This window comes from Rhinatrema bivittatum, chromosome 1 (assembly GCF_901001135.1).
Source record: "Rhinatrema bivittatum chromosome 1, aRhiBiv1.1, whole genome shotgun sequence".
Classification (NCBI taxonomy): domain Eukaryota; kingdom Metazoa; phylum Chordata; class Amphibia; order Gymnophiona; family Rhinatrematidae; genus Rhinatrema; species Rhinatrema bivittatum.
In genome coordinates, this window is record NC_042615.1 from 479783835 (window position 1) to 479811114 (window position 27280).

Consider the following 27280-nt stretch of genomic DNA (forward strand, 5'->3'; position numbering starts at 1 on the left):
CACCTAAGTCCCAGTGGCTCGGGTCTCTATGGGCTCCTCCCGGGGGGGGGGGGGGGGACGGGACCGTGGGCTTCCAGTGGTTAAGACTCCGTTCCTCTTCTTGACGTCACGACTCTTCATCTGCTTCCACAGTCGCCTCAGTTTCCAGTGCCGAGGGTCAGCTGGTCGCATCATCTGCTCTGCCTCGCCACCCGACGGGAGAACGGGATCCACTTCCTCAGGTATACCATCCTCCCGTCGGTCCAAGGGTTCACAAGCCTGAGCATAACAGTTTTTCTTTCTAGTCTATTAACGAGCTAAGGCAAGCGACATCTGTTCTAACATCTGTTTTTTTAATTGATAAGGCTGGTGAAGGCCAGTGCTTTGGAGTAAGGCAGAGGATGTCTCTAATAGGCCATAGCCTGAAGAGCTACAGCTGGCCATAAACCTTGTCAAAGTTATGAGTGCAAATTACAACACCTAAAACTTGCAGATCCTGGATTAGAGCAATAGGATGAGAGTGTAAGAGAAGCTGCCAATTGACAATATTCTTTGAATGATCCATGGACAAGAACTGATTGTTAGTGCATGGGGTCCCCACGCCTGAATCTTTCATTTCGCAAGATACAGTGTCTCATAGAAAGAAAGACCTATGAGGGAAGTATCTTTGAATAAAATATGTTCTTATTTCTATCTTTATTATTGTAATCCTATTTACCTGTATTAATCTATGTAATGTTACTGTGTTGCTACTTGTTTTTGCTGTTTTACCATATTTAGTAAACTAAGTATTTGCTTTAGTGGGTGGCTGAGGGTGAAACGGGGATGCAAAACAAGTAGTCGGGGGGATTAAAGAGTAAAACCTAGGGCAAGTAGTAGGTGGGATACAGGGCAAGGAATGGGGGAAGAAATAAGAGGATTCAGGGCACAGAGTAGAGTGTGGAAAGAGGGATACAGGAAAAGAAGGGGAGGAGAAGGAGAGGAGAAGAGAAAAGGGTTGCTGGGCTTGGAATAAGGGAAGAGAAAGAGGGAATAGAGAAAGAGAAGGGTTCTTTACTGAAGCTGCACCTGTGCCTTTGGTGCTGAAGGAGAAAGCACTGTGTCAGAACAGACATTGGTAAGTGAAAAATGGGGAAGTAATTCTGTATATCTGCCCTGGGAGCAGAAGAAGCTGGTCCTGGTATCTAAGCACTTGATTCTAATTAGCCAATTATTTGTGCTAAAGAAACCAGGGGTTTACTTACTATTTCACACACATGCACATATTCTTTCTACTTAGTACATTACTGTGTCTCAAGAAACATGGATTTCTTTAACTTATACTCTAATGCAGAAGACTGGTTTCAATTAAACAAGGATATCATAGTAAAAACTTGTAATTCTCATTTTTATACTGAAGGTTCACAAACTTTTTCTCTGCATTGTATACAATACAACCAAAGTTAAAAATGTAACAAACAAGTTCCTCTAAACCCCCAACCCTCCCTCCAATTCATGACACCATCTCCACTCAAACTGCACAATGTAATAATAAAAGTAGCTAAACAATCTGTAACAATAAAAAGAGTCCAATACTGACCTGATACTTAATTCCAATACCTCTAAGTTGATTTTTTTTAAATCAAGCCTTATTAATCATAGACATCCTATTATGACGCCAACATATCAAGACGACCACAAAAAGATGCCAGCAATTATGTTGAGTTCATTCACAGTTTCAACTAGGTCTCAATCAGCACAAACAACCAGGTCTGAAGGCAGCTATGAAATGGCAAATATTCTGCTAAGTGCCGAACAGCAAGTGTTTATCAGCTCTGTAGGCTTTAGTAACAGAGTTAACAGATGGGACAGCCAATTGCAGCTCCTGACTCAAGTACAAAGATCTTGAGGGTTGGTTAAGTGAAACTTTATCAATCAGGTACGCTACCGGAAACCAATAAGGGGCTTATATTTTCTCATTGTCTGCAACCTGTCATTGCTCATGCAACTATATTTTTTTTTAACACCTGCAATCTCTCCAAGTCCTATTCTGAAGACTAATAAATATGGAATTACAGCAATCCAATGCAACAGTATGATGACATGAATTACTGTTTTCAAATCTGAGTGACAAAGAAGGGACTGAAGGTGTTTTACTGAACACACTCAATGAAGACCGCTTTTACTTGGCTTTCCATAAAGAATGTGGGGTTCAAAATTACTCTTAAATTTTTATCTTTTGCAGAAGGAGCCTCCCATTTTTACCTTACCAACCTTTTCTGGCCATGAAGAAGTCCATAGTATATTCACTTTCTCAATATTAAGTTTTAATCTGTTTGATCTCAACCATCTAGCGATAATGTCCATAAATGTGTTTAAAGTGCTTATGGTTGGTTTCCAATAATGTTTCCATTGCAGGAGTATCTGTATACTGTCTACATAAATGTATAACTACCCTTAGCTTTTAATAATTGTTCCAAGGGATAAAAGTATACATTAAATAGGGGATAATAGGGCCCTTTGAATGGCCCCAAAATTAAAACAAAAAACCCCAACATTTTGAAGAGCAAAAACCATCCACAGACTTCTAGATTCTGTGAAGAAGGAAGAAGACCACTCCCCCATGGTACCCCAATATTCAATTCCACAAGTCTAGTTAGGAGCAGTTGATGGTTGACTGCATTAATGCACCATTACTTGTTTGTGTATATGCTCTCCCATATAATCATCACATCTCTTTCACTAATTTTAACTATTGCTCTTTTATTTATTTATTTTTTTAAATAAATTCTCTTGCAGGTAGTAATACACCAAAACACAAATTTTTAAAAGTTTCTCACTGTGTGCATAGTCAACAAAGTGAAGAAACATATGGACAACTGGAGGGGAAAAAACCCCAATAAAAACAAAATGGTAGACTGTGCTCTCATCTGCATAAATTAATATCATGGAATGGATGAAAATAATTCTGAACTCACCTCTGGTGCCCCTTCTGTCTCTGAGGGAAGGCTGCTTTCATACTTTGCTACAGCTACTGCAAGTCCAGTTAGAGCCAATAGTGAATTTCCTTGTACCACAGGACTGTCTCTGAGGAGGAACACACAGATTCACATTCTGATTTCACCGTACAGATTCTAATCACATTAATTTTTTAAGGATAATTTTGGCCATTGTGCTGTGCAGACAATGCCCAATAGCCACAGAGCAGCTATGCACAGTAATCCAAATGTTTCACTCCAACCAAGTGATTAATCATAAAAACAGAATATGAAGGAAGAAAAGGATCTTAAGGTCCATCTAATCTACCCAACTTCATTTCTGCTGCAATGGCATAGACTTCAGCTGATCTTTGACATTCCTTTCATATCTTCACAACCAGGAATCCTCTGTGCTTATCCCATGAATTCTGTTACTATTTCTGTCTTCCACACATCTCATAGGAGGTCAATCCATGAAGAAATATTTCCTCATATTACTCCAAAGTCTATCCTTTTGTAGAAGTGACCTTTTTTTTCTAAAGCATTCTTTCCTCTGAAAAAAAGGTTTTCTTATTGTACATTATTGATGCCTTTCAGGTATTTGAAAGTTTCTATCATATCCCCCATCTCCCCATCTGTTCTCCTTTCTATGTAATTAGGTGCTTAATTCTCATTTCATAGGACCTTTGGTACAGATCCTACACATCTGTGGTAGTGTTTTTCTGGCCACCTCTACACTGCCTACATCTATTTTGGCCTCTAGAATTGAACACAATATTCTAGGTCACGTCTCACCAACAACCCGTACAGAAGTATAATCACTTCCCTTCTTCTACTGGTTATGCCTCTCCCTATGTAACCTAGCATCCCCTCTGGCTCTGGCCACCACTTTATCACACGGGTTGGCTGCTTTGAGATTATCAGAGATAACCATCCCAGGGTCTCTCTCCCGGTTAGTGCATATCAGTATCTCACCCCCATCGTGTACTGTCTCCTCGAATTTCTGCACCTCAATTGTGGAATTCTGAACTTTCTTTTGCAATTGTCTCTGAACTCCCAAGCACTTGCCCACTGCTCAAGCTCTCTTAGATCACATACTATAGATACTATAAGAAAGTTTCACTGCTGCCAAACTAATTCAACAGAATTATAGATTAGTAAATTAACCAATGTGGTTTCTGCATCATGAGTAGGCAACTCTTGTCATCAGGAGTTATAAAGTAGATTGGTTTTTCAGTGTATCTACAATGATTAATCACCGCATACATGTGTGTGCATTAAGCATCCATTTAATGTGCATATTTTGGTTACCATGAAAACTAGACTGGTATGGAACTCTTGAGGACTGCAGTAGGCTGTTCCTGGTGTATATGGGAATTCTTTAAAAAGAAAAAAAAAGTGGTTCTATATACTACCCTATTCCCATACTCCATGTTTATTAGAAATTTCACTATGCACAAAAGGCCCTGCAGTAGAAGGACCCTATGGCAGAGGATTAACCATGATCCAGGTCAGTCACCGTATGCCAAAAGCACTGCCCAGTGTTGTACATTTTGAACAAAAATAAGAAACTCACAGTGTGTATTTTTTTCATCTACCCTATTCTTCTCTGTTCTATCAGAGTGTAGTGCGATATGGTACTTTAAGGACAAGACTCACTAGCAATTGAAAAACAAATAAAAACTACAGCATATGTAGATGGCAGTTTTCAGATTTCTGAAGCTTCTGTTAGTAATGATGTACTAGTATTATGCACACTTCCTTGAAGTGGGAAGGGAGAACAAATAGAGGCAATCGCCCAGACTCTGTACCACCTCGGTAGCCAGCCTAGCACAATCATCTCCTGTCAGCCTGGAGGTGGAGCTACGCATGTCAGTGTTCTAGGGCCTAGCTGCAGCCAATCTGTCCCAGGCCCCAGATCTTACTAAGCTCAGCCCTGGTCACAAATAAAATGCAGATCACAGACCAAATTTCTGTATATGAAGCATCTGAAGATGGCACAACAGCTAATAAACCAAGCTGGTATCTATACCGTAGCATGGGTATACTGCCTAATAGGAAGCTCAGAACCCCGGTATATAAAGTGAAATGTCATCTGGTTGGGGGTACACTTAGGCCCCAAAGGAGAGAGGCCTAACTGGCAGTAAAAAGCCACAGACAGGGTAGCTGAGTTGGAGAAGATACAGCATTGGGCCATTAAAACGGCATTTGAGCTACAGAAGCTTTTGTTCAGGAAAAGGCTGAAGAGACTGAGATGGTTTAATCTAGGACAGAGGTTGGCTAAAACAATATAGTACATTTATGTTGTTCAAACTTATACATGAATACTAGAAAAAAAAAAAAAAGATCTGAATGACAGCCTGTTTAGAAAAGAGATATGAATTAAACTTGGACTTTTTCCCCATTAAAGTAGTCTGTTTTCTTTTGATCCAGTAACCTAAGGAAACAGAGGGTGCAAACTTGGTGGCAGCACTTAAAAAGTGCTTTCCTGGTGAGCACAAAACCTTCAGTTACAGTACAGCCACAATTTCTTAGGTTAGTAAATTATAAGGCTCACTAAGCAATCTCAAGAAAAGGCATTGGAGGCATTCAGGTTTTCTAACCTCAACTTTAATGAACCATTTCAAACGTTTTATGCTTACTGGTCACAGAAAAGGGTTTCTTCTGCTCAGAGTGCGCTTCCACTCAGCTGACAAACACACACACACACACACGGAGGCCTACATAGGGCTTCTTCCCTTACAACCCCCTCATGTGCTACTTACTTTGAGGCAGACTTTATGACATCAGTCAACATGTCTCTGACCCTGTAAAATGGACAAAAAGCGGAGTTAAGACAATTTGTCAAGTTTCTCAGTATGAACCTAACCTTGAGCTTTATCTGTCTAGCCCCCTAAGTGATTAGCATTAGAGAGTTCATGACCTTATGGCGGGTCCTTTTTTTTTTTTTTTTTAAATCAGGCAAAGTAAGAGACTACTTTGTGCCTTACAGCACATAAATGTTTTACAATCAGCCAGTATATCACATAACCCTTTCTGCTAATTATTTTTGTCATCTTATTTATTTATAGGTTTTTATATACCGACAACCGTTTGCACATCGTGTCGGTTTACAGATAACTTAAAACTTTTTGGCAGTGCCATTACACTGAACAAAACTATGTGTACAAGGGAAAAACATGATAATATTACATTGAATCATAACTATGCATACAAGAGAAAAACGTGATAATATGGAAACTGGGAAAATATTTACAGGGTACGGCGGTTCCTCAATAGGGAGGCGGATGAGGAAAAAAAGTATATAAATAAAAGTATATAAATAAAAAAGTATATAAGACAACAGAGATGGGAGAACATGATCTAGAAAAAAAAGCTTTGTCCTTTTTGTACCTATAAATAAACTCATCCATAAATCTGGCATAAAAAAACATAGTGCTGGTTTTAATATTTAAATTAGGAGAGTAAAGGGAAAAAAAGGTTCAAATTGTGCCATTCTTTCAAAAACTGAGCAGCAACATTTATTTATTTATTTATTTATTTATTTCACTTTATATACCGACTTTCAAATTCATTTCAAGGCGGTTTACAATAAATTAAGTTGCAGTAGCAACACTCAAATACATTTAAAACAATCCTTACACATTTTACAACACATTTTACAACAAATAAATTTAAACTAAAACATGGCACAGACATACACAATGACTAATTTAAGCTGTAACAGAACCAGACCCATGGGAGGAAATGATAGGACAATATGACAGCGGGTGCTTACTGGAATTAAAAATAAATTTAACATATATACCTTTTTTTTTTTTTTTAACCAAGATTGCCTTTTTCACAATATTCAAAATCATTTTGGACTGGAAACTTTCATTTGCTCCTATGGACTTCCAGATCAATTGGAACTGGCTCCTTCTTAAATTTTATTTATTTATACATACTTCTAGACTGCTTTCCCAATTCAAAAATCACCCAGAGCAGTTTACAGGACCAAACATGCACTGTCAATAAAAACAATCAGAAAACCCAAGACAAAAATACAAACATTTCAAATATTTCTTATTGCCAATGCCTTCCACTGCCAATATAAAGAAATTCCAAACAAAAATATTAACACAAAAAACAGGAATTCTTCAGCCCACCATGTAAAGCAACCCATCCCATCGCAAGGTCATCCTAAACTGCTGAAACAGACTATAATATCTAGGAATTGCTAAGGCTCGATAAGAAAGACCCAAGTTTTTGTCTTTTTCCTAAATGAAAAAAAAAATTCAACTCATGTTTGATCTCTGTAGGTTATGGTGCCACGAGCCTTCATGTGCAGCCAATTAGGGTTTTCCCTCATTTTTATTCACGTCTCCCATCTAGATCAGTCACTGCATCAATATTGCTCTGGCTGAAAGGTTGGGATTCTGGCTCCCCCTTGGAAACTGGTGTGCTTAGCAAGACAGTAGACATTACTGTTACATAGTGGATGGGATTCTCTCCATCTTGGGAATGGTGAATGCTGCTTTTGCCATATCCCTAGCCTACTGCTGGCCTGGGCACAAACCAGGGCCAAGAATTGAATCCATGTCTCCCACAAAGACATGGTAGTATACATAAAATGTTTCTATATTTACTTAGGTATATATTGAATTCTTGCCAGAAGTAATAGTATAGACTTCTGAAGGTATTCATTTGTTTATTTATTCTGTTGCATGCTACTATTGTAGATACAGGGAAAGGGCAGGGCCAGAGAGGGCAGAGGTTAAAGGCTAATTTTACTTTTAAAAAAGTGTAATAGTCTAGGTGATCAGATTTTGCAATTAGATGTATTTTATATACAGGTTTTTAAGCCAATACTAGACATAATTGACACATTTTTCACTAGATACTAAAGAACATTGTGAATATATAAAGGTGCCTCAACTAGTTCTAGGCTGTATATAGGAATGCAGTAGGCATTACAGACACACAGTATGCAGTTTTATCTTATATCATAATCATTACAAATGATTATGTTGGCATACCATACCATACCATAAATTCACCTAGACTGGACTACTGTAATTCTCTTTTTGTGGAGCTGCTGAAGAAACAGATTCAGGGATTCCAAAGGATTCAGAATACTGCTGCCTATTTACTTTCAGTCTTTGTCAGACTAAGTGCCACCACTTTTGAAAAGGCTTAACTGGATTCCAGTGGAGCTCCATTGCCATTTTAAAATGGTGACTTTAATCTTGAGTGCTTTATAATGTAATGAGCCACAGTACTTAGACCATTATATACCCCCCAAATATTATGGTCATCTTAGGATCACCTTTTATTGATAACGGCGTCTGATGTTACAGGTTGTAGAAATGTATGGTGCTGCAAGAATCCATATTGCTGATCTATGTAGTGCACAGCTTGGCCAGCCCTACAACACCGGGCAATAAACGGACTGAGCATTGAAATGAATAAGAATAACAAATGGGAATCCAAAGATATTTCGAGGACGTAAGTGCATTGACATAGCAGTCTGAATAAATGAATAAATAGGTGTCTGAGGTTTGAGCCTCTGATAGAAAGAAAGTAAAGAAGTTAAAACTCAGATACTGGCATTTTTAGGAAAGCTGAAACCTAATAGCAAACATATAACAAAGTGCTATAGTCTATAGATAAGAGCTGGCATGAACTGGTTCAAGCAGGCTAGCAGGGAGTGGAGCAAAGACTACTGTGGAAGGTTTATGTGCTGGAGGTCATGTATGTTTGTTTTCTTCAGGGTATAAAAAGCTGATGCTGTAAAATTAGAATTGGAATGCTGCCTTTAACCATTCAGCAGCTTGCTGAAGGTTAGAATGGTTTTCCCCGGAGAAAAAAAAAGAGACAGGCTTGCTGTATGATTAAACAATTTTTTATACTTTTATACTGCTTACTAATTGGAACCTATTTGCTTGCTGTCTACCAAATAAATTTATCTAAATTACTTTAACTGGCTGTTGAGGAGACCTCTTCCTGTACATTAAGTTCAGGTAAGTAGATTAAGAAACAATATTCTTAGTAGACCTGGGGACAAGCACCTTGAAGGTTTAGCCCAAAGTAACCTCTCTGGTAAGTATATGAGAAGGAGGGCTAAACAAGGTCAAAGTATCTGACACTTGTAAGAAAACTTTTTTTTTATGCCAGACCAAAACTGCAGAATTCAATGTCTACAGAATGATGCTTTAAGGACTGATTAAACTTCTGCAAACAGGTTAAAGCCTGGCTTTTTATCACAGTTTATAATTAGTTGCTTTTTAAGGAATGGGATATCTGCTCTGATGTTCTCTGGTTTGTTTTTTTCAAGAAATTAACTAGTTACAGTTAGTCTAATTGGAAATGACTATTGTTTTAATCTAGTTATCCTGTAGGCATGGATTCATTAGTTGTTTGATCTGTCTTTGGTTTATTTTATTAGCATTTTGTAATTCACTATTTGTTCCTTTACTATTTATATTACTGGACTACGTTTTTAGGGTTTTTAATTGTTTTAATTATGTACAGATATGGAATGTTTATATGCTTTATTAACCTCATTAATTCTTCTAGATTTAAGTTGTGTGTTTTGGATTTTTTTTTTTTTAGTGCTAATGTTCATATTTTTTTTTATTATTAATGATTCTGATGTTACTGTAATATTTGTTTTATGCTTTGTAATTTGACCTTGGGCCTCTGGGAAAGTCAGTTTATAAATATGAGAACAAATACATACAATGAAAAACAAAGTTAATATAACAGAAACTAAAGACCTAACCAACTGAGAGCCCTTGCCAGAATCACTATTCAACCCTGAAGTGAAAAAGGCACAAGCAGATAAAACCGGTGCTTTGCTGGCCAGCATGGTTAAGCATACAGCAGGAGGATCAAACATACTAAACCCAAGAAGCCCATGAGTGGGAAGACTACTGACCTCAAGCAAATTGAGCATTTGTTCGTTCAATACTTCTCTGATTTGTACACTGCTCTTTCCCATGCAAATGAGGATGCTATTGGTGAATTCTTGACAGGCTTGAGATTGCCTCAGTTGCAAGATACACAAACAGCAGTACTAGCTGCTCCTATTTCTGTACTGGAAATTCAAGAGGGCATTATGAAACTCCCTAGTGGAAAATGTCCGGGCCTGGATGTCTTCCATATTGAGCTTTATAAGAAATTCCTACCAGACATTATATTTTTTCTGCTCTCTCTTTTTCAGGATGCAGGAAAAGGAGGGTTCTGGGCTGGGTACATTGACAGATGCCATAAGCACCCTTATATATAAACAAGATACATAGGAATGCTGCTCTTACTGGCCCATCTCCTTACACTCAGATATACACAACTGCTAAGAAAAATGTATATTATTTTTGTAAACCGTTATGATGGCTCTACCGAATGACGGTATATAAAACTCAACAAATAAAATAAATAAATATAAAAATTTTAGCTAAAATGTTACAATTGCGAATGCAATCAGTTCTGCAGAGTCTAGTTCATGGTGATCAAACTGGTCTATGAAGGGTAGAGTATCAACACCTAATGCCAGAAGGCTTTTTAATATATTATGTATGGCTAAAGGGGGAAAGGGGGGGGGGGGGGGGAGAAAACCAGCTTTGGTAATATCTTTGGATGCCGAAAAAGTCTTCCATAGGCTGAGCTGGAATTTTCTCTTCTGGGTATTTATACAAGCTGGCATACCTGGGAGGTTTTTGGGTTGGATTAAAGCTAAGTATGAGCAACCTCGGACCCAGATTCTGATTAATGGTTCTTTGTCCCTTTTTATTAATATTGCTAGAGGTACGCATCAGGGCTGCCCTCTATATCCCTTGCTTTTTTACCTAACTATAGAACCTTTAGCTGTGGCAGTTAGCACGCCAGCATTAGTGGTCTCCAGTTGGGGGCAGAGAACAAAAGATATCCTTATATTCTGCTGATGTTCTGATTTGTCAGCACCGACCGTATCCAGGCCATATCTCCTGGCTCTAAAAGATCAGCATGGTGCACTCTCTGGTTATAAAGTCAATACTGAAAAATCTGAAATCTATCTAAATGTCCCTAAGGTGCCTATCCCTGCATGTTTTTCCACCTTTCGGAAAGTGGGTGAAGGTTTTTACATATCTGGGCATTTAGTTTCCTAGATACTTCGGCAAATTGTTGGGAAAGATTAAACAAAACTTACAGATGTGGGAGGAGCTTCCCATCACTTGGGTGGGTAGAATCAACTTTTTAAAAATGAATATTTTACCCAAGCTACTGTACCTTTTTCCAGTATCTTCCTTGACCTATACCAGCACAAGTTTTCTCTCATTTACATAGCTGGATAGGTACATTTATTTGGAATCCTAGGCCTGCCCGCTTTCCCTAACCTCCAAGTTTACTACTGGGTCACCAGATTGGTTTGTTTACAGAACTATGGATTTGTGATGTTAATGTCCCCTGGTTGCTGCTAGAAAAGGAACAGGTTGATATAATTGATCTGGCTGTGCTCCCTTTTCCAACCCCTGCTCAAATAATTGTAGGATTTGTAGGAATAGCCCATGTTGGTGCATACACCCCCCCGTCAGTAGGTAGGTTCTTACATTTTTGAATGTAATAGATGGAGAGCTCTCACCTATATCTCCCAAATATACAAATATCAACTCATAGATTTCCCTCATGTTTTCAAAGCCTGGAAGGAACAAGATCTGATTACTATTGTGCATTTGTGGGGAGATGAATGAATAAAGTCCTTTCAGATGTTAGTTGATGACTGACATCAACCCAGAAAGTCACATCCAATACTTGCAGGTGTGACAGGCTCTGTAGGGTATGTTCTGCCTGATGTGTCCCTTACTGTTACATCTGGCAGCTCACAGAACACTCGTGTGTCACTGCAGTCACCCCAGGATAATCCCATTATCTGAGAACACCACAGACTGTCCCACATGGCATGGATGCTACCAGCCTCCCTTCTTCCACTGCACTGCTCCATAGGCACTCCCGATGCTCTGAGCCTTAAAGGCCCCATGGCGGAAAACCTCAACTTTGGTGCCTCTTGATGACATCACGCGGCTGGGTATTTAAACCCAGCCTTGTCGAGCCTTGTCTTCCTTATTTGTCCTGCCCAGTGTCTTCAAGTGTGTCTTCGTCCACCCTTGGCCTGACCCTCTGGACCTGACTTCTTGCTTGAACTTGACCATAATTGTCTGCCAACTGGAACTTGACCTCTTGTTTTGGACCTGACCACAATTGTCTGTCACCTGGACCTGACCATTCTTGCTAGCTGGCTGCACTGACCTTGGCCTGTCTCTGACTCTGTTACCTATCTACCATATTCCTGGTGTGTCTGAAGACTCATCTTCTACTTTATCCTAGGGCCTCGCCTAATTTCTGCCAACCACTAGAACCGAAGGGGGAGGTGGCGGGTATAGATGATGCTCCAGTTTGGCCCATGATTGAGTCTGTTCATCAGCTGCTGACACAGGCCTCGAAGTCCTTTTTACAAAGCTGTATCAACTACGCCACTGCTCTAAGGGCTCATATACACGCTATTCTTTACTGATTGCCGAGACCATAAATTTAATAATCATAACCATGAGCTCGGCGAACTCAGCCCAGGTCCAGGGGGATCTGGCACGTTTTCTTCAAGAGTTTAAAAACTTGTTTAATGAGCCTGGGAGCACAACCTCCAAGGCACTGGATATCCTACAGATTAGGCAAGACTCCCGATCGGTGGAAGAATATGCAGTGCACCTTGGCCTCTGACATCACTGGGGCATTGACAGTCTGATTGCGATTTTTTGCCAGGGACTCTCAGATCACATTAAAGACAAGCTGGCTGCTCGAGACATATTAGAGACCTTGGAGGGCCTGATTAGTCTAGCCATATGACTATAGCTTAGGTTCCAGGACAGGCCAAAGAGAGGCTCAGCTTGTCAAACTCTACAGATTTTTAGTTGAGGCCCCCACTGCCAAGAACAGTGTCTGCACAAAGCTCAGCCTGTAGTTTCCTTGGCGAGAATCATGATCCCTGACTCGCTTACTTCACCCACTGCCCCTGTGGACACCACTAATTACCAACACACAGACATTCCTATGGTGGTTACAAGAGAAGGTTAGCTAGCACCCCGTCTATATGACGTGAACCAACCCCTGCCAAGCTTTGACAAGAAGGACTCAGACCTTCCTGCCACTGGTGGTGGGCATTCGCTGTCTGTTGCTTGTGTATGGATTCCTGTCCTCTTCATCTTGGGACTTGTGGGCACCCTTGTCCATCACTTGCCTAAAGCGCTATGGCACCATTATACAATCACAGCTGAGGTACTCTTCGAAGAACAAAATTATGGGATTTCCACAAAAAATTCCACAATAAACCCAGGTCCAGGAAGGTGGGGAAGGGGCTTTGGAGAGGGAGGTACTGTTATGTTTGGCAGCTCATGGAGCACTCCCATGACCCAACGCAATCATCCCAGGACACACCTGCCAGCTGAGAATGCCGCTGACTGTCCCATGCAGCTTGGACACTGCCAGCCTCCCTTCCTCCATGGCACTATGCTGCTCTTTAGGCACACGTGACACTCTGAGCCTTATAGGCCCTGTGGTGGGAAACCTAAACTTCAGTGCCTCTTGATGACATCACATAATTCGCCTCAGCAACAGCAACAGGTCTGCTGCCTAGCAGTGCATGTTGCAGTGTTCCTGAATTCCTGCCTTGTCTTCCACTCCAGCGTCATCCAGCCTTGCCTTCCACTCTGGCCTCATCATAAGAACATAAGAAATTGCCATACTGGGTCGGACCAAGTGTCCATCAAGCCCAGCATCCTGTTGCCTGTCCAGTGTCTTCAGTGTGTCTTCGTCTATACTTGGCTTGACAATACAGACCTGACTTCTTGCTTGAACCTGACTACAATTGCTTGCCACCTGAATCTTGACCTTTTACTTGGACCTGACCATGATTGTTTGTTGCCTGGATCTGACCCCTGCCTGGACCAGACTATTCTTGCTAGCTGCCTACACCAACCTTGGCCTTCTTTGATTCATTACCTGATCTGCCCTGTTCCTGGTGTTTCTTAAGTCTGTCTTGTACTCTATCCTAGGGTTCTGCCTAAGGCCTGCTGGCCACCAGAACCCAAGAGCTCAACCCAAGGGGGAGGCAGCTGGTATAGGTGAAGCTCCAGTCTGGCCCATTATTGAGCCTGTTTGCCACCTTCTGGCATAGGCTTCATAAGCCCTGCTACAAGGTTGTGTCAACTACACCGCAGCATTAATGGTTCACACACCCGCTACTCCTTACACTTACATTGCTTAAATGGCTTTGAAACATTTATCAGTGATCCTGATATTTGTGTGCTTGGAGTAGCATTAGTATGTAAAGGTCTCCTTGAAGGTAAATTTGGGTGCAATACTCCACAGGCACTTATCGATGTCTGGAATACAGACTTAGACACCACATTAGATGCTAAAGATTGGAAATATATATGGAAAGCTACCCACCATGTTTCAGTATGTGCTAAGCAGTTTGCTTTGATGATTCGTGTTTTGCAAGGAACTTATCGAACTCCAGTATTCTATGCTAAAATATTTTCCAGTACAAATAATATTATATTTTTTATACCGGTGTTTGGAAGAGACCATTATATCGGTTTACAATAACACAGATAAAACATAAAAGCACAATTGTCACCAAATATTTGCTGGAGGGAATGTGGGAAAATGTGAAATTTTACACACGTGGTGGAAGTGTCAAAGTGTTCGCTATTTCCTATCTGGGGTTACTCAGGAGATTGCTAACATTTTGGGGTACCATGTGTTTCTTGGAACAGAGATAGGTCTTGCTAGGTAGATGGGTAGTCTGAGATTCCAGTGAAGCATTGGAAATTAGTAGGGCACCTGATATTAACAGCTAGAGTCACAATTGTGACCTTCTGGAAAGCTAGCTTTTCCTTGGAGTACTGGTGTAATCAAGTGTGAGAAATACTGAGCAGCTTCATTATGACTTGAAAAATGTGCATTTTAAATTTGTGTTAATTTGGGGACCATCTACTGAGCACTGAACATAATCTGGACAACTGTCTCTAAATGCTGTTTGCAAACACCCTGTATCTGCTGTAAATTGGACTGTGCACACTGTAATTTTCTCTTTGTTCTTTCAACATGTTTATATGTTGGAAAAACTTGTTAAATAAAGAGTTATAAAAGAAAAGGCAAAAGCAGGGAAATAACAGCCTTAATGAAAAGCACACATTTTATTATCCCAATGATATGGAATACTGCATCAGGGACCAATGATAGGTGTGGTGGCAAAATGATGATCTACAGAAGGGAATCATTGTAAAATAATAAGATTATAAATTGTATAACAAATCAATCAATACACAAAACAAAAAATACAAAATAAAGTAAAAAAATAATCCAATAAGACCATGTTTCAGTAGAAAGCCTATTTAAGGGGAAAAACTCAAAAAAGTTCTAAGAGCAAATACTGCAAACCATACAAAGGCACAAAAGACAAACACACAAATATACAATCAGAAATTTTTTCTTGGGGAGAGCTGGAGTGCAACATCCTAACCATTGGCCTTGCTGTTACATCTGGGTCCCTGTTGAGGGAGAGGCACTGCCTCTTGATCCCATTCCCTGGAGCCGGAAGAGCTTAAAATTGTATTGGGCAATGGTGTGCCGAAGCCATACGCCAAAGAAACATGCCCCTCTAGCCAATTTTGCAGGGATTCCTTTCTGATTTCTTTGGAGCTGAAGTTTAAGATGGGGAAGACGAGGAAGGGCTGCCTGAAGGTTTTCCCATCTGTGCCGCAGGTAACCCCCATTTCTCCACAACTGATTTTAAAATCTTTTAATTTTTCAAGTCAAGCTCTGAGACATACTAAACTTGGAGTATGCCTGTAGCACCATTCTACAGGAGGACTTGTGTGTAATATGAGCGTCTTTTACATCTTTCTGTGGTTTCTCATATTTGCTCTTAGGACCATTTTGAGTCTTCTCCTCCCCCCCCAATGCAAGCAATCCATCAATAAAGAGCCATGTTGGGAATTTTTTTTTTTTTTTAGCTTTTAATATTTTTGTTTTGTGTATTATTAATAGAAGACTCTCTGTTGTTGCTTCCAGATTTTCCTTATGATTGAGTTTGCTTCTTTTGTTGCCTATGTACTATAACTGTGAACAGCAATATACTAACATTCAATGCCCCTCACTTTTATCAACTATTGATAACGTCTGTTTCTTCTCAGTTGCTCATGCAGAAGTTGAAACTTGCTGAATTAGACCCTTTGATGTCCTTTCTTTCCATGCACAGTTTACAAATGATGGGGAACAGACGCTCCTTCCCTTACCAGAGCCAGGCTGTAAATTTCTTGTACTGAACCTCTCTAGGATCCTCTTTCCCATGTTTCAACTGCATCTCCAGCTCCGCCTGTCTCCCCTAGGGGAAATCACAGCATAAATGAGAGATGAGTCTTACCTCTGTGACAGTCAAAAGATGTTTTGTGGGAAATACTTGGCAAACAGTTTCAAACTTGCCAATGTAGTTTACTTCTTCCTGATAAAGTATTCCATTATAACATAAAGCAGATAGTAACAGTGTTGAACTTTCATTTATCAAAAAAAAAATATTGCAAATGTTTTTTCTGTAAAGAAAAGCGGCAGGACCAGCCCCATGATTCAAGCTGCAGATCAGCAGACTTGTCTTCGAGTCTGCTGTCCATCAGGGCCAGCTGGGATCAGGTCCCCCATTGGAGGTGATAGGTTCAAACTCGGGGAGGGACTGAAAGTGATTACTGCTATGGCAGCAGCTCCTGCCAGACAGAGCAGAGCTCCAGTAATCATCTTGGAAGCGATGTCTCTGCAAGCCCTTGGAGATGCTAGGGGTTCCCAATGATACTCAAGTATGCCTTCTGGGGTAGAAGGTCTGAGAGAGAAATGTGGGGTTTGGGAGGGAAGGGGTGAGAAGATAAGTGTTAAAAATAAAAGATTTTCACTACAAAGGATTGAAAAATCATCACTAGCAAGTTTGTTGAGATATGTCAGTGTGCACAGCACCATACAAGATAAACACACAGTTGAAATTAAAATATTCTTCATTTAAAGAGCTGGTTGATTTAAGTTGGTACATGGGGAGATCACATGACTTGTTCAAGCCCTCACAATGAGTGGTGGAGATTCTATAGGTTTTTGTACTAACCACAATTCTACATGGCCAAAATCTGTCATCGAGTTATATAGCACAAAGCCAGGAACCTTATTTTCATTTCAAGAATGTTTTAATTGGTGCAATTAAGCACAACACAAATATTTGTGCTACAGAGTCAGATATTTCTAGACATGGCCCAAATATCTTTTCTGCAGAACAAGAAAAATGGCCACAATTCAAATATCTCCACATAGTCAGCCATTCACACAGCTGAGGAACCTTACGGAACTGAGGCACAAGTGCCTGCATTTCACCTGGTGTGACAGAGGCCAAGACTGCAGGAGACATGCACCAGGTGCTCACGGCATACAAATGTTCAGTCATGCCTTCAGAGCTTTTCTTTCAACACCATTAACAAGTAACTAAGATAATTTTAGTGGTATGCTCCTATTAATTTACAATTTCCATGGCAGAAAGAGAATTATTAGTGCGCAAGGGAGCGAGTGACACACACCTGTAAGACAGCATGGTATGTCCTGTTCATGAATGCCAGCCAAGACTGTGGGAGCACGATGGAGCGGTGCCAATCTGAAGGCTGGATGCTAACCTGTACAGGGCGGAATCCATGAGTCAAAAGTAAAGTACACTGTCAAAATCATGTTCCACAGTGAGTTGTTCATTTGTTTTCCATGTAAAATTGTTAACCATCTTCTCTGCACCTTTGAACTCTGACAGAAATGAGATGGAAATAAGTAGGGGAAAATAATAGTACATGCATAATGGATAGTAGGCGTATACTTTTAATAAACCCAGTTATGTGCATACTATCCATTTTTACGCGTGTACTATAAAGTCCGCAAGTTAAGGACATAACTCGGAAACAAATTAGATGAATGCACATCCCTAGAAAATAATTAAAATATGAGACAGGGCATGAAACATGTTATACTGCTAATATTTATAACTGTCTATATATATATATATACACATTTTAGAAAGCATTTACATGCTTAAAACTGGGTTTTACATGTGTAAATGCACTTTACCCATGTAAGTGGGCTTTTAAAAATTGCTACAATATACGTCATTGAATTACCCGTGTTAGCTGCACTTTATCAGGGTAAATGGCTTTTGAAAATTGCTACAATAGTATGTTACATTTACATGCATAATTCCTTTGAAAATTCACCTAATAGTGAATGCATGGTAGCACAAACAGAAAAACTATCAAGTCAGAGCAAGTTTGAAATTTGCAAATGGTAGCATCAGTCATCAGAGGATGGAGATGAGCTAAAACAGGGTAAATCTTCCAAGCACACATTATAGCTTATTGCTGCGGTGCTGCTGAACATTTATTATTTTTTACACAATTAACAGGGCCATTCATCAAAATGCATTATGGCATTAACACACGCGTTTTTGCCATAACGCATGCGATAAATGTGTTAACCGCACGGCGCAAATGCAAAGTTTTAGAAGAAGTGGAATTGGGGAGGGGTCTGGACTGGATTAATTAAAATGAGGGGCAATATCACACCATGAGATAGCATAACGCATGCTATCGCATGGTTTTAACGCCGGAAATAACTACACCTTTTTTCATGGCATTCAGCTGTGCGATATGCCTGAAACGGCCATAATCCAATTTGCGATAACTTTTGCAAATTGCATTTCAGGGCTTAGGGAGAGAGCGAGAGAGAGAGAGAGAGGGAGAGCGAGGGCGAGCTATTAGCTGGCCCTCCTACAGAGATATAAATAGTTGAGTAATATGAAGGCCTTTACAAAAGAACAAAATGGATTGACCTTGATAGATTGATGCCCATTTTCATAGAAATTACATTTGGTGGCTTTAAAGAAGACTGCAGAACCCACTCAGGTCTGAGCCACTCATGATACGAGTGCTCACATTTACAGTGAAGACTGCTGAAAAGTTGCAGATTTTCTGTGAATAAAGTAGTACAACTGCCATAGTAGTCCATGTGGAAATAAAGAAATACAGAATGATAAATAAGCTGGAGGTGAGACCGTTTTATTTGACTAACTCAGTATACCTGCAACTAGATTTCACAAGCTATGCACGCTTCATTAGATTTTGCAGACACCCGGTGAAGGGTGGAAAGCTGTCAAAAACGAATCACAAACCGGTATCATCCTCCACTTGTTTATTGATGTTTATTTCTACCAGTTTGGGCAGACATGGGCTGATGTGTGCATGGCTCCAAGTAAAACAATGGGTGTTTCTCTTGGGTGTCCTCAGATTGCCAGTGGAAGTCTTTACCTTTTTAGCCATCCTGCACCGAGTGTTTGCTCACTAATTCTTGCCTGCATGCCTCTATCAATGGCCTTTGAAATAAGGACCCTTTGATGTCCATTAGAAACAGTCTATTTAATCCTTTTGGTGCCTATGGCACTACAGTTCCTGTAGTTGGAAGGCTATAGGTTGGCTTGCAGGAAGACACAATATTAAAAACACCAGGCACAGTTCTCACAACTAAGTATTCGTTTCAGAGCTTTCAGACTCTGTTTAATGTATGTTTACCTTTCAAGGCAATTCTGCATGACTACAGAACTGGTTTTTCAGAAGCTAACGCAATTATCTGGCTCTCTGGCCACGGATGCTGGCTGCGCTAGTAAAGGTGAAATAGGAAACGACAACGGTTTGTGCTCTTGCTTTTAACTTTTTCTTTAGATTCATCTGCCAGCTGCTAGAGCTCAGCACCAGACTCATTAAAATTTATCTATGTGGATAGGACAAATTGTTAAAGCACATTTTAAAATGTAAAGTGAGAAGTGTGCTTTCTAAGTTGTCTATAAAAGAGGTGATTCTTTTACCCTTCCTTTTCTATGAGATGGCAGTGAGATTTTGCTTTCCCTGACATGACATCAGAGGTATATTCACTGAAAATAAGAAGTTCTACGCAGAGCTACTTTCCTGTTATGCTGGCCTGGTACAAGAGTATTAGGTGCCTTGGTGAATCTTCAGCCTTGTACCAACCGTCCACCCATCTCTTCCGCATGCTGTCCAGACACACACACACACACTTTTCCTAGCAATATAAATATTAAATCCAGGTTCCAGAGCACCAATACGCCTCCTACTGGGAAAACCCATTGAGCCAGACTGCTAAAGATTCCTGCACGGAAACTGCACATTACCAGACTACTTCACCTCTGTCGCACACACAAATACAGAATAAGTGGTCAAAAATTACAAACAGAAACATGCAGACAAACAAATAAAAAACCACAAGAAGCCAGACTCTGCATGCAGTGCAACAATGCAGAAACAGAAACATAACCACTCCTCAACACTATTGCCCTCCTCTTTTACCCTACCAGATGCTGCTGACCACAGGCCCAAACTAGGGGCCTCCTCTCAAACCAGAAGCCATCTCAGCTACTTCCTCCTCTTCACAATGCTACGGTCACAGAAGAAGGAAGACAACAGTAACACCATGGATGTGTCCTTTCCCCATCCCATTTGGGGCCAGACATCCACCTGTCAGCTTCACCCAGGCTTGAACTGCACCAAAGACATTATGGGATGAAATGGAGCTTCAAAGGAGGCATCAGCCACAATAATGCCTCCTTTGGGCATGGCTCTGGCACAGTATATCTCCCTTCTCCCCTCTATTTCTCCCTCTATGCTCCACCCAGTTTCTCCCTCTCTTCTCCCCCTGTAGAGTATCTTCCCCCCCCCCCCCCACCCCTTCCCTTCAGCAGTGGTTCTTGTACAGCACTCCATCCTTTCAGCAGTGCTAGTCCTTCAAAAGCCCAAAGTGGTGAACAGATAATTTAAAAATATCAAAATAAACAATATCAATAGAATACACACAACTCATAAAACAATACACATCAATCACAAGAAAGAGTATTTCAAAAGAGCAGATGAATACAACATCCAACAATTAAAAATGCATAAAAATGAAAAAATAATCCTAAACACCAATATTTCAAAACAGCTGATACAAAAAACATTCAATAATTATAACCAATAAGAATGAAAAAAAAAATCACCTGCTTTTTCTCCCTCACCCTCTGCCTAGCATCTCTTTGCCTCCCCTGCACATGAGCAGCCTGCCTAGCAACAAACTCTTCCCCAACCACCCACATCCTCCCCCTCCCTCCTTCTTTCTGCCTCCAAATCCAGGTCTCCAGCATAGTCCTTCATCTCTCCTCCCACCCTCTGCTCAATATTCCTCTTCCTTCTCCCTATCACAGAATCCCCATTTCTCACTTCCCCTCCTTTGGAACAGCACCCCCTCCTTTAGCAGTAGCAGCTCCAATAAAACATCTCCCACTCTTTACCCTCCTCACTCTCTGCCCAGGAGCAGCATCCATGCCCCACTCTCTCTCTCTCTTCCACACTCCCATAGAATCCACTCCTCCTTCCATCCCAGGTAACCAGCATCCTCCTCTCCTTTTCTCCTGTCTGCAAGGCTCCAGGCTCTTGCAGAACAAGCTGAACAGTAGTTAATTCACCTGGGGCAGTCTTCTGCGAATCCAGCACACCGTGGGTCCTAGCACAGCAAGAGAGCAGAAGGAACTCAAAGGCTTTCCTCCCGGCATTGTGCAGCAAAAGCCTCCTTTAGAGCATGCACACAACATATGTGCAGCTTTCATGCTCCTCTGCTGCATGCCACCTGCATCTGTGCACACCCAAGGACTGCCCCTTCATAACAGGAGCACGAGCTTCCGACATACAAATCAGGGGTGGGAGAGAGAGGTGCCCCATTCAGCAACATTTATTTATTCTAGCGATTTATATGCCATGTTATCCTAGGGTCTAAGTGTCTTACAATGAAAATACATACATACATAATTATGTGGGCCAGTAAAACAAATTACATGTTAAAAACAAAATAGCTGATATGTTAGCAATAGAGATACAGCGTGACAGGAACAGTATTTTCATTGACAAGACATTATAAGTAAAATGCATCCTTAGATAGTTGTACTTTAAGGTTTTTCCTGAAAGCTTTAAGACTAGTTTTCTTGCGAGTTAAAGTAAAGTTCCACCATGGTGGGGCTCTGACTGAAAAGATTCCCTTTTTGGTTTCTGCCCATCTAATCACTTAAAAGCTTGGGATGTCTAGTAAACACTGTCCTGAGGATCTCAGTGTTCTCATGGGTTGATAGATTTTTAACAAAGAATTTATGCTGGCTGGGGGCATCACCACACAGGGCCTTAATTAACCATTGTAAGAACTTTAAATTGGATTCTTTGTTCAAGGGGGAACCAATGAAGAGATATCAAAAGAGGCGAAATATGGTCGTATTTGAAGACCCAGTCAATATTCTGGCGGCCAAATTTTGGATGACTTGAAGGGCTTTCAGTATGTATTTAGGAAGACCTACATAGATATAGTTGCAGTAGAGATTACTAGGGATTGTAGTACTGTCCTGAATTTATTCAATTCCAGGTACAGTTTCAGTTTACACAAAATACGTAAACTGAAACCACCTCTCCCCCCACACCTTATTTCCCTCAGGCCTGCAAGCATCATTCTGTATTAGCAGATGGACTGATGCCGGCCTTGCATCAGTGTCACTGTCACCCCACAAAATATGGCACTAGGCAATTGTCTGGTTCACCTTGTGATTCCAACAGCTCTGCCAGGACATGTGCAAAATAAAAAAAAAAAAAACCCCACATCTGTCAGGACTCCCTTGGACCCCTTGATATGCACAGAAAATTTAATGTGGATAGGATGCTAAACACAAAAAAAGTCAATATTCAAAATAGTTTGGCTAACTTTGAAGTTAAACAGAAATCAAGAGCAACTCTATCGCTGACAAATTATCGTTTTTTAAGAAACATTTATGCAAACTTTGTGAAATTGTTGAAAACTTTCATCCACCTACACTCCGCGGGACTGTTAATTTTCTGAGAAAACCTTGCTGACTCAAAAATATATTTGTGGAGTGGGAGGGAGGTTTCATATACAGTGTAGGTGTCCCCGCACTAATACGTGATTGGTTATAATCATCAACCTGCCTCCTCCTCCGTGAACACTTTTTTTTTAAAATAAATTTTTTTTTAAATGAAAGTCCAAATAGAATATCAGATTCTTCCGTGGCACTGTAGACATTGAATTTATGTACGGAATAAATACAATTCAAGCTGTAAGGCTTGAAATAAATTTTTTTTTTTTTTAATTTTATTTTTATTAAACTTTTTATTTTTAAAAAGATACACACAATCTATATGCACACGCATTTATACACAAGAAAAATGAAAAACAAGATGAAATTATTGCATATTCATTTGTGTTACCTAGGAATATTGTCTATAATAGTAATTACAAAACCTAACTGTAAAGAAATAAGGAGCAATGTATTTTTATAATAGTCTTAAAGAACTAAGATTTGTGTCTAAACCGTATCTAAACATTTAATTCTCCCAAGAGATGATTTATTAGGAGTCAAGGTTTGTACGCAATTGTTCTGGATAGCTGAATACATATCTTGTATTTTGGTATATAATGACACATTTGCATGGAAAACGCAATAAAAATTTAGCGCCTCTCTGAATGACCTTTTCTTTCATAGTTAAGAATTCCTTTCTTCTAATTTGTGTATTTAAAGAGACATCAGGAAAAATCCTGATTGGAAAACCATGGAACTGGGAATTCTGGTTTTTAAAATATAATTTAAGAATGGTATCTCTCTGCGAGAGATCTGCAAATTGTACTATCAATGTAGCACGAAGTTTTATTTCCATATCGGATGATTTTTCAAGAAGTTCCGATAAATTTGTATCATCTTTTTGTTCACCAGATCCCTGTGTTAGTAAATCACTACTTGTAGCTTTTTGAGAAATATAGTATATCTTAGTTATTATAGGTAATGTTCCTTCTGAGAATTTTAATACTTTTACAAGATAACTTTTGAAAAGCTCTCTAGGTGACAACAAGTGGGTCCTAGGCAAATTTAGAATGCGTAAGTTAGGCCTTCTAATTTGATTTTCTAATTGTTCAATTTTATTTGATTGCATCTTTTCAGATTTAATCAAGTTCAATTGAACTTTTTCTGTCTCCTCAACTCTCTGACCTATATTAACTACTATATCTTCTAGTTTTTCTGTCCTAGACTGTAATAATTTACTGTTATTCAGACCTTCTTGAACCATTTTTGAAAGATCATTGATAGACTTTTGCATTAAGTAAATCATATTACCAATCCCTTCCAAAGTAAAATTAGAGGGAACAATTAAAGGTATACCAGACAATGCGTTTCCTTGTGCTCCTTCCATCTCTTTTTCTTTAGAGTCAGATCTAGAGTTAACTTCCAATTTTTGGTCCATAATAACCTGAGTTTCTAGATTCTGTAGTGGGTGTTCTAATCCCACTACTCCTCTTTTTTCAGGAGATGTTAAAAGGGCCAAATTCAAATTAGTATTAGTAAACGAAAATTGTCCTTCTCCTTTTCCCAATGGTGGATCTGGGATTAAGGGAGCACCAGGGCTTAGGGATGTTTCACAAGTCTGGGAGTTATAGCCCTGCTCCTGGGCTTCAACTCCAACGACTTCTACTCCTGGTGTCAAAGTTACGGTTCTACCAAAGATGTCCTGAATTCGTGGCTGGTTGTTACTCACAACTGGTGTTGAAGTTGCTACTCTCCCCTTCCTCTTAGTATGGGCATACCCAAGAGGAACATTATCCACCTTATATTAAAGAAAATCGTACCTCTATAAAGTAGGCTCCTTGGAGACACACTGAATCCAGTCAGGTTCCGCAGTGGCTGCAGACTAGGAAACTCTGTGGACTTCTAGTTCCAACGATGAAAATTCCTTCTCAATTCCTACAAACTCCAACTCACTCCAACAAGCTCCGACGAAGCCCGACAAAGCCGCGCGCCCCTTAGGCGCGCGGCTTTGGCGGCACGCCGTCTAAACGCCGATTTTATGGGCGTTTGTCTGGGCGCCTCCCGATGACGTCTAATGCGGAAGGGAGTCTCACGATTGCTTTCAGCTGCTCGGTCCACCGGCAAAGAAAGTAGTAGCAATTGAAGAATTGAAGAAAAGACCTCAAGGGTCCATCAGCAAAGGTAGGCGTGCAGAGGTAAAATAAATCCTGCAGCAGAGATTCTCTAGACCAGAGCTTTCCAAACTGTGTGTCGGGACACGTTAGTGTGTCGCCTGCAGTGTGCAGGTGTGTCGCGCAAGCCCGGTCAACTCTGATGCGAGTTTGGGGGTTTGTTTTTTTTTCTAGAGATTCACTTTTTTTTCGGTTTATGGGTTGCTTATTATTGGGTGATTTTTGCTGTCAATCGCGTTTTTTTGGGGGGCTTGGTGGGTGGAACGAGCCCAGCCATCCTTGCATTGGCTGCTGCTGCAGATGAGGCCTGGCCATGAGGAGTACTGACTGCAAGCAGCAGTGTCTGGTGATCATGGAAGGGAGTGAAGCACTTAACTGGCAACAATCAAAAAGATGAGGTACATGAGTGTGGGGGCCAGACATGTGCTGGGGGGAGAGAGATGAGTGAGTGGGGGGCAAACGTGCTGGGGGTACAGACATGTGCTTGAGGGGGAGAGATATGAGTGTGTGGGGGCCAGACGTGCTGGGGGGAGGAGAGAGATGAGTGTGTGGGGGACTGACAATTTGTTTTATTATTGTTTCTCATAAATTATAACAATAACATGAATCTTGGAATATATATTTTTAATATAAATTTAAGGTTTTCATGAGATAGGTTGTGTCGTGAAACATTTTATTTATGTATATATTTAAGGAAACATACATAAATTGTCGAAATATGTTTCGTTCGTTTAACCTTTAACCTCTGGTTTACTAGTAGACTGAATTACCGTGTCGTGAAATTATGTTTGTCTAAAAAGTGTGTCACCAACATGAAAAGTTTGGAAAGCTCTGCTCTAGACAAACGCCGATTTTATGGGCGTTTGTCTGGGCGCCTCCCGATGACGTCCAATGCGGAAGGGAGTCTCACGATTGCTTTCAGCTGCTCGGTCCACCGGCAAAGAAAGTAGTAGCAATTGAAGAATTGAAGAAAAGACCTCAAGGGTCCATCAACAAAGGTAGGCGTGCAGAGGTAAAAGAAATCCTGCAGCCTGAAATAAATTTTAAAGCGGGTGCACGACCGGCTTCCTGAATTTGTTGGTCAATGGTGTCAAACCTTTAATGATGATCCAGACACGAACCGTTCAAAAAAAATTTTTTATTTTTAAAAAAAAGTGTTCATGGAGGAGGAGGCAGGTTGATGATTATAACCAATCACGTATTGGTGTGGGGACACCTACACTGTATATGAAACCTCCCTCCCACTCTACAAATATATTTTTGAGTCGCAAGGTTTTCTCAGAAAATTAACAGTCCCGCGGAGTGTAGGTGGATGAAAGTTTTCAACAATTTCACAAAGTTTGCATAAATGTTTCTTAAAAAACGATAATTTGTCAGCGATAGAGTTGCTCTTGATTTCTGTTTGATTATTGAGAATCGCTGAAATCTGTGGTGGTTTTCTTTTGATAACTTTGAAGTTAGCCAGACCAAATTTTGAATTTCACACCCTTCTCAGCAGTAAAGTTTTAACCAGGCAAGTCATAACCTAATTAAAAAGAAGCCAGCACGTGGATCATTCCAGGAGCAGGGCTTAAGTTGGATAAACTTAACTGGTTAGGTCTGGACAGAGAAATTGCAGGCCTGAAGTTAGGCGGGTAACCGCTCCCAGCCTGGTTGAATATTGCATTTGTTTTAAAAAAAAGTTTACATTGGGGGGGGGGGGGGGGGGTGCCTGACAGCCCTCTGTGGGATTCCCCCTTCCTCTCTGGCCAAAAGATACTAAAATGTGCAATACCAGTGCTCCCTTCTCTCCTGCCCACCCCTTCATGTTACATATAAAGCTTCAGCCCCAATCCTCCCTCCTAATCCTTTTTCCCCATCTCCAGATATTTTTAAAAAGGCCATGGCCACAGGCCTTCTCGTGACTCCTAACCTCATGCTCCATCCAGAACACCCCCCCCCCCCCAAAAAAAAATCCCCAAGCCCAAGCAGGAGGCAGTAGAGCCTTACCACACTCCTGGTATCCAGCACTGTTGTCCGAGCAATGCTGGATTCTGCCAGGGAGGGCTTTAGGCTGGTGTCCGCTCAGTGAGGTCCAGCATTGCTCTGACAACAATTAAGGTAGCATACATTAGATACTGGGAACATGGTAAGACTCTACCACCTTCCGGATTGGGAGCTTTGGTGGCTTCCAGGTGGGTGGGGATGGATAGGGG

General features: G+C 40.5%; 1 protein-coding gene across 1 annotated transcript in view; it reads right to left on the bottom strand.

Annotated features, from left to right (window-relative positions):
* Window positions 1-27280, bottom strand: part of FOCAD (focadhesin) — a 788759-nt gene that overhangs the window by 328734 nt on the left and 432745 nt on the right. Inside the window, exons 22-25 of the mRNA XM_029606912.1 lie at window positions 17561-17653; window positions 16250-16338; window positions 5702-5743; window positions 2937-3045 (exon numbers count right to left, since the gene is read on the bottom strand). Of these exons, the coding sequence (XP_029462772.1) occupies window positions 2937-3045; window positions 5702-5743; window positions 16250-16338; window positions 17561-17653 (333 nt within the window). The remainder of the gene's footprint in view (window positions 1-2936; window positions 3046-5701; window positions 5744-16249; window positions 16339-17560; window positions 17654-27280) is intronic.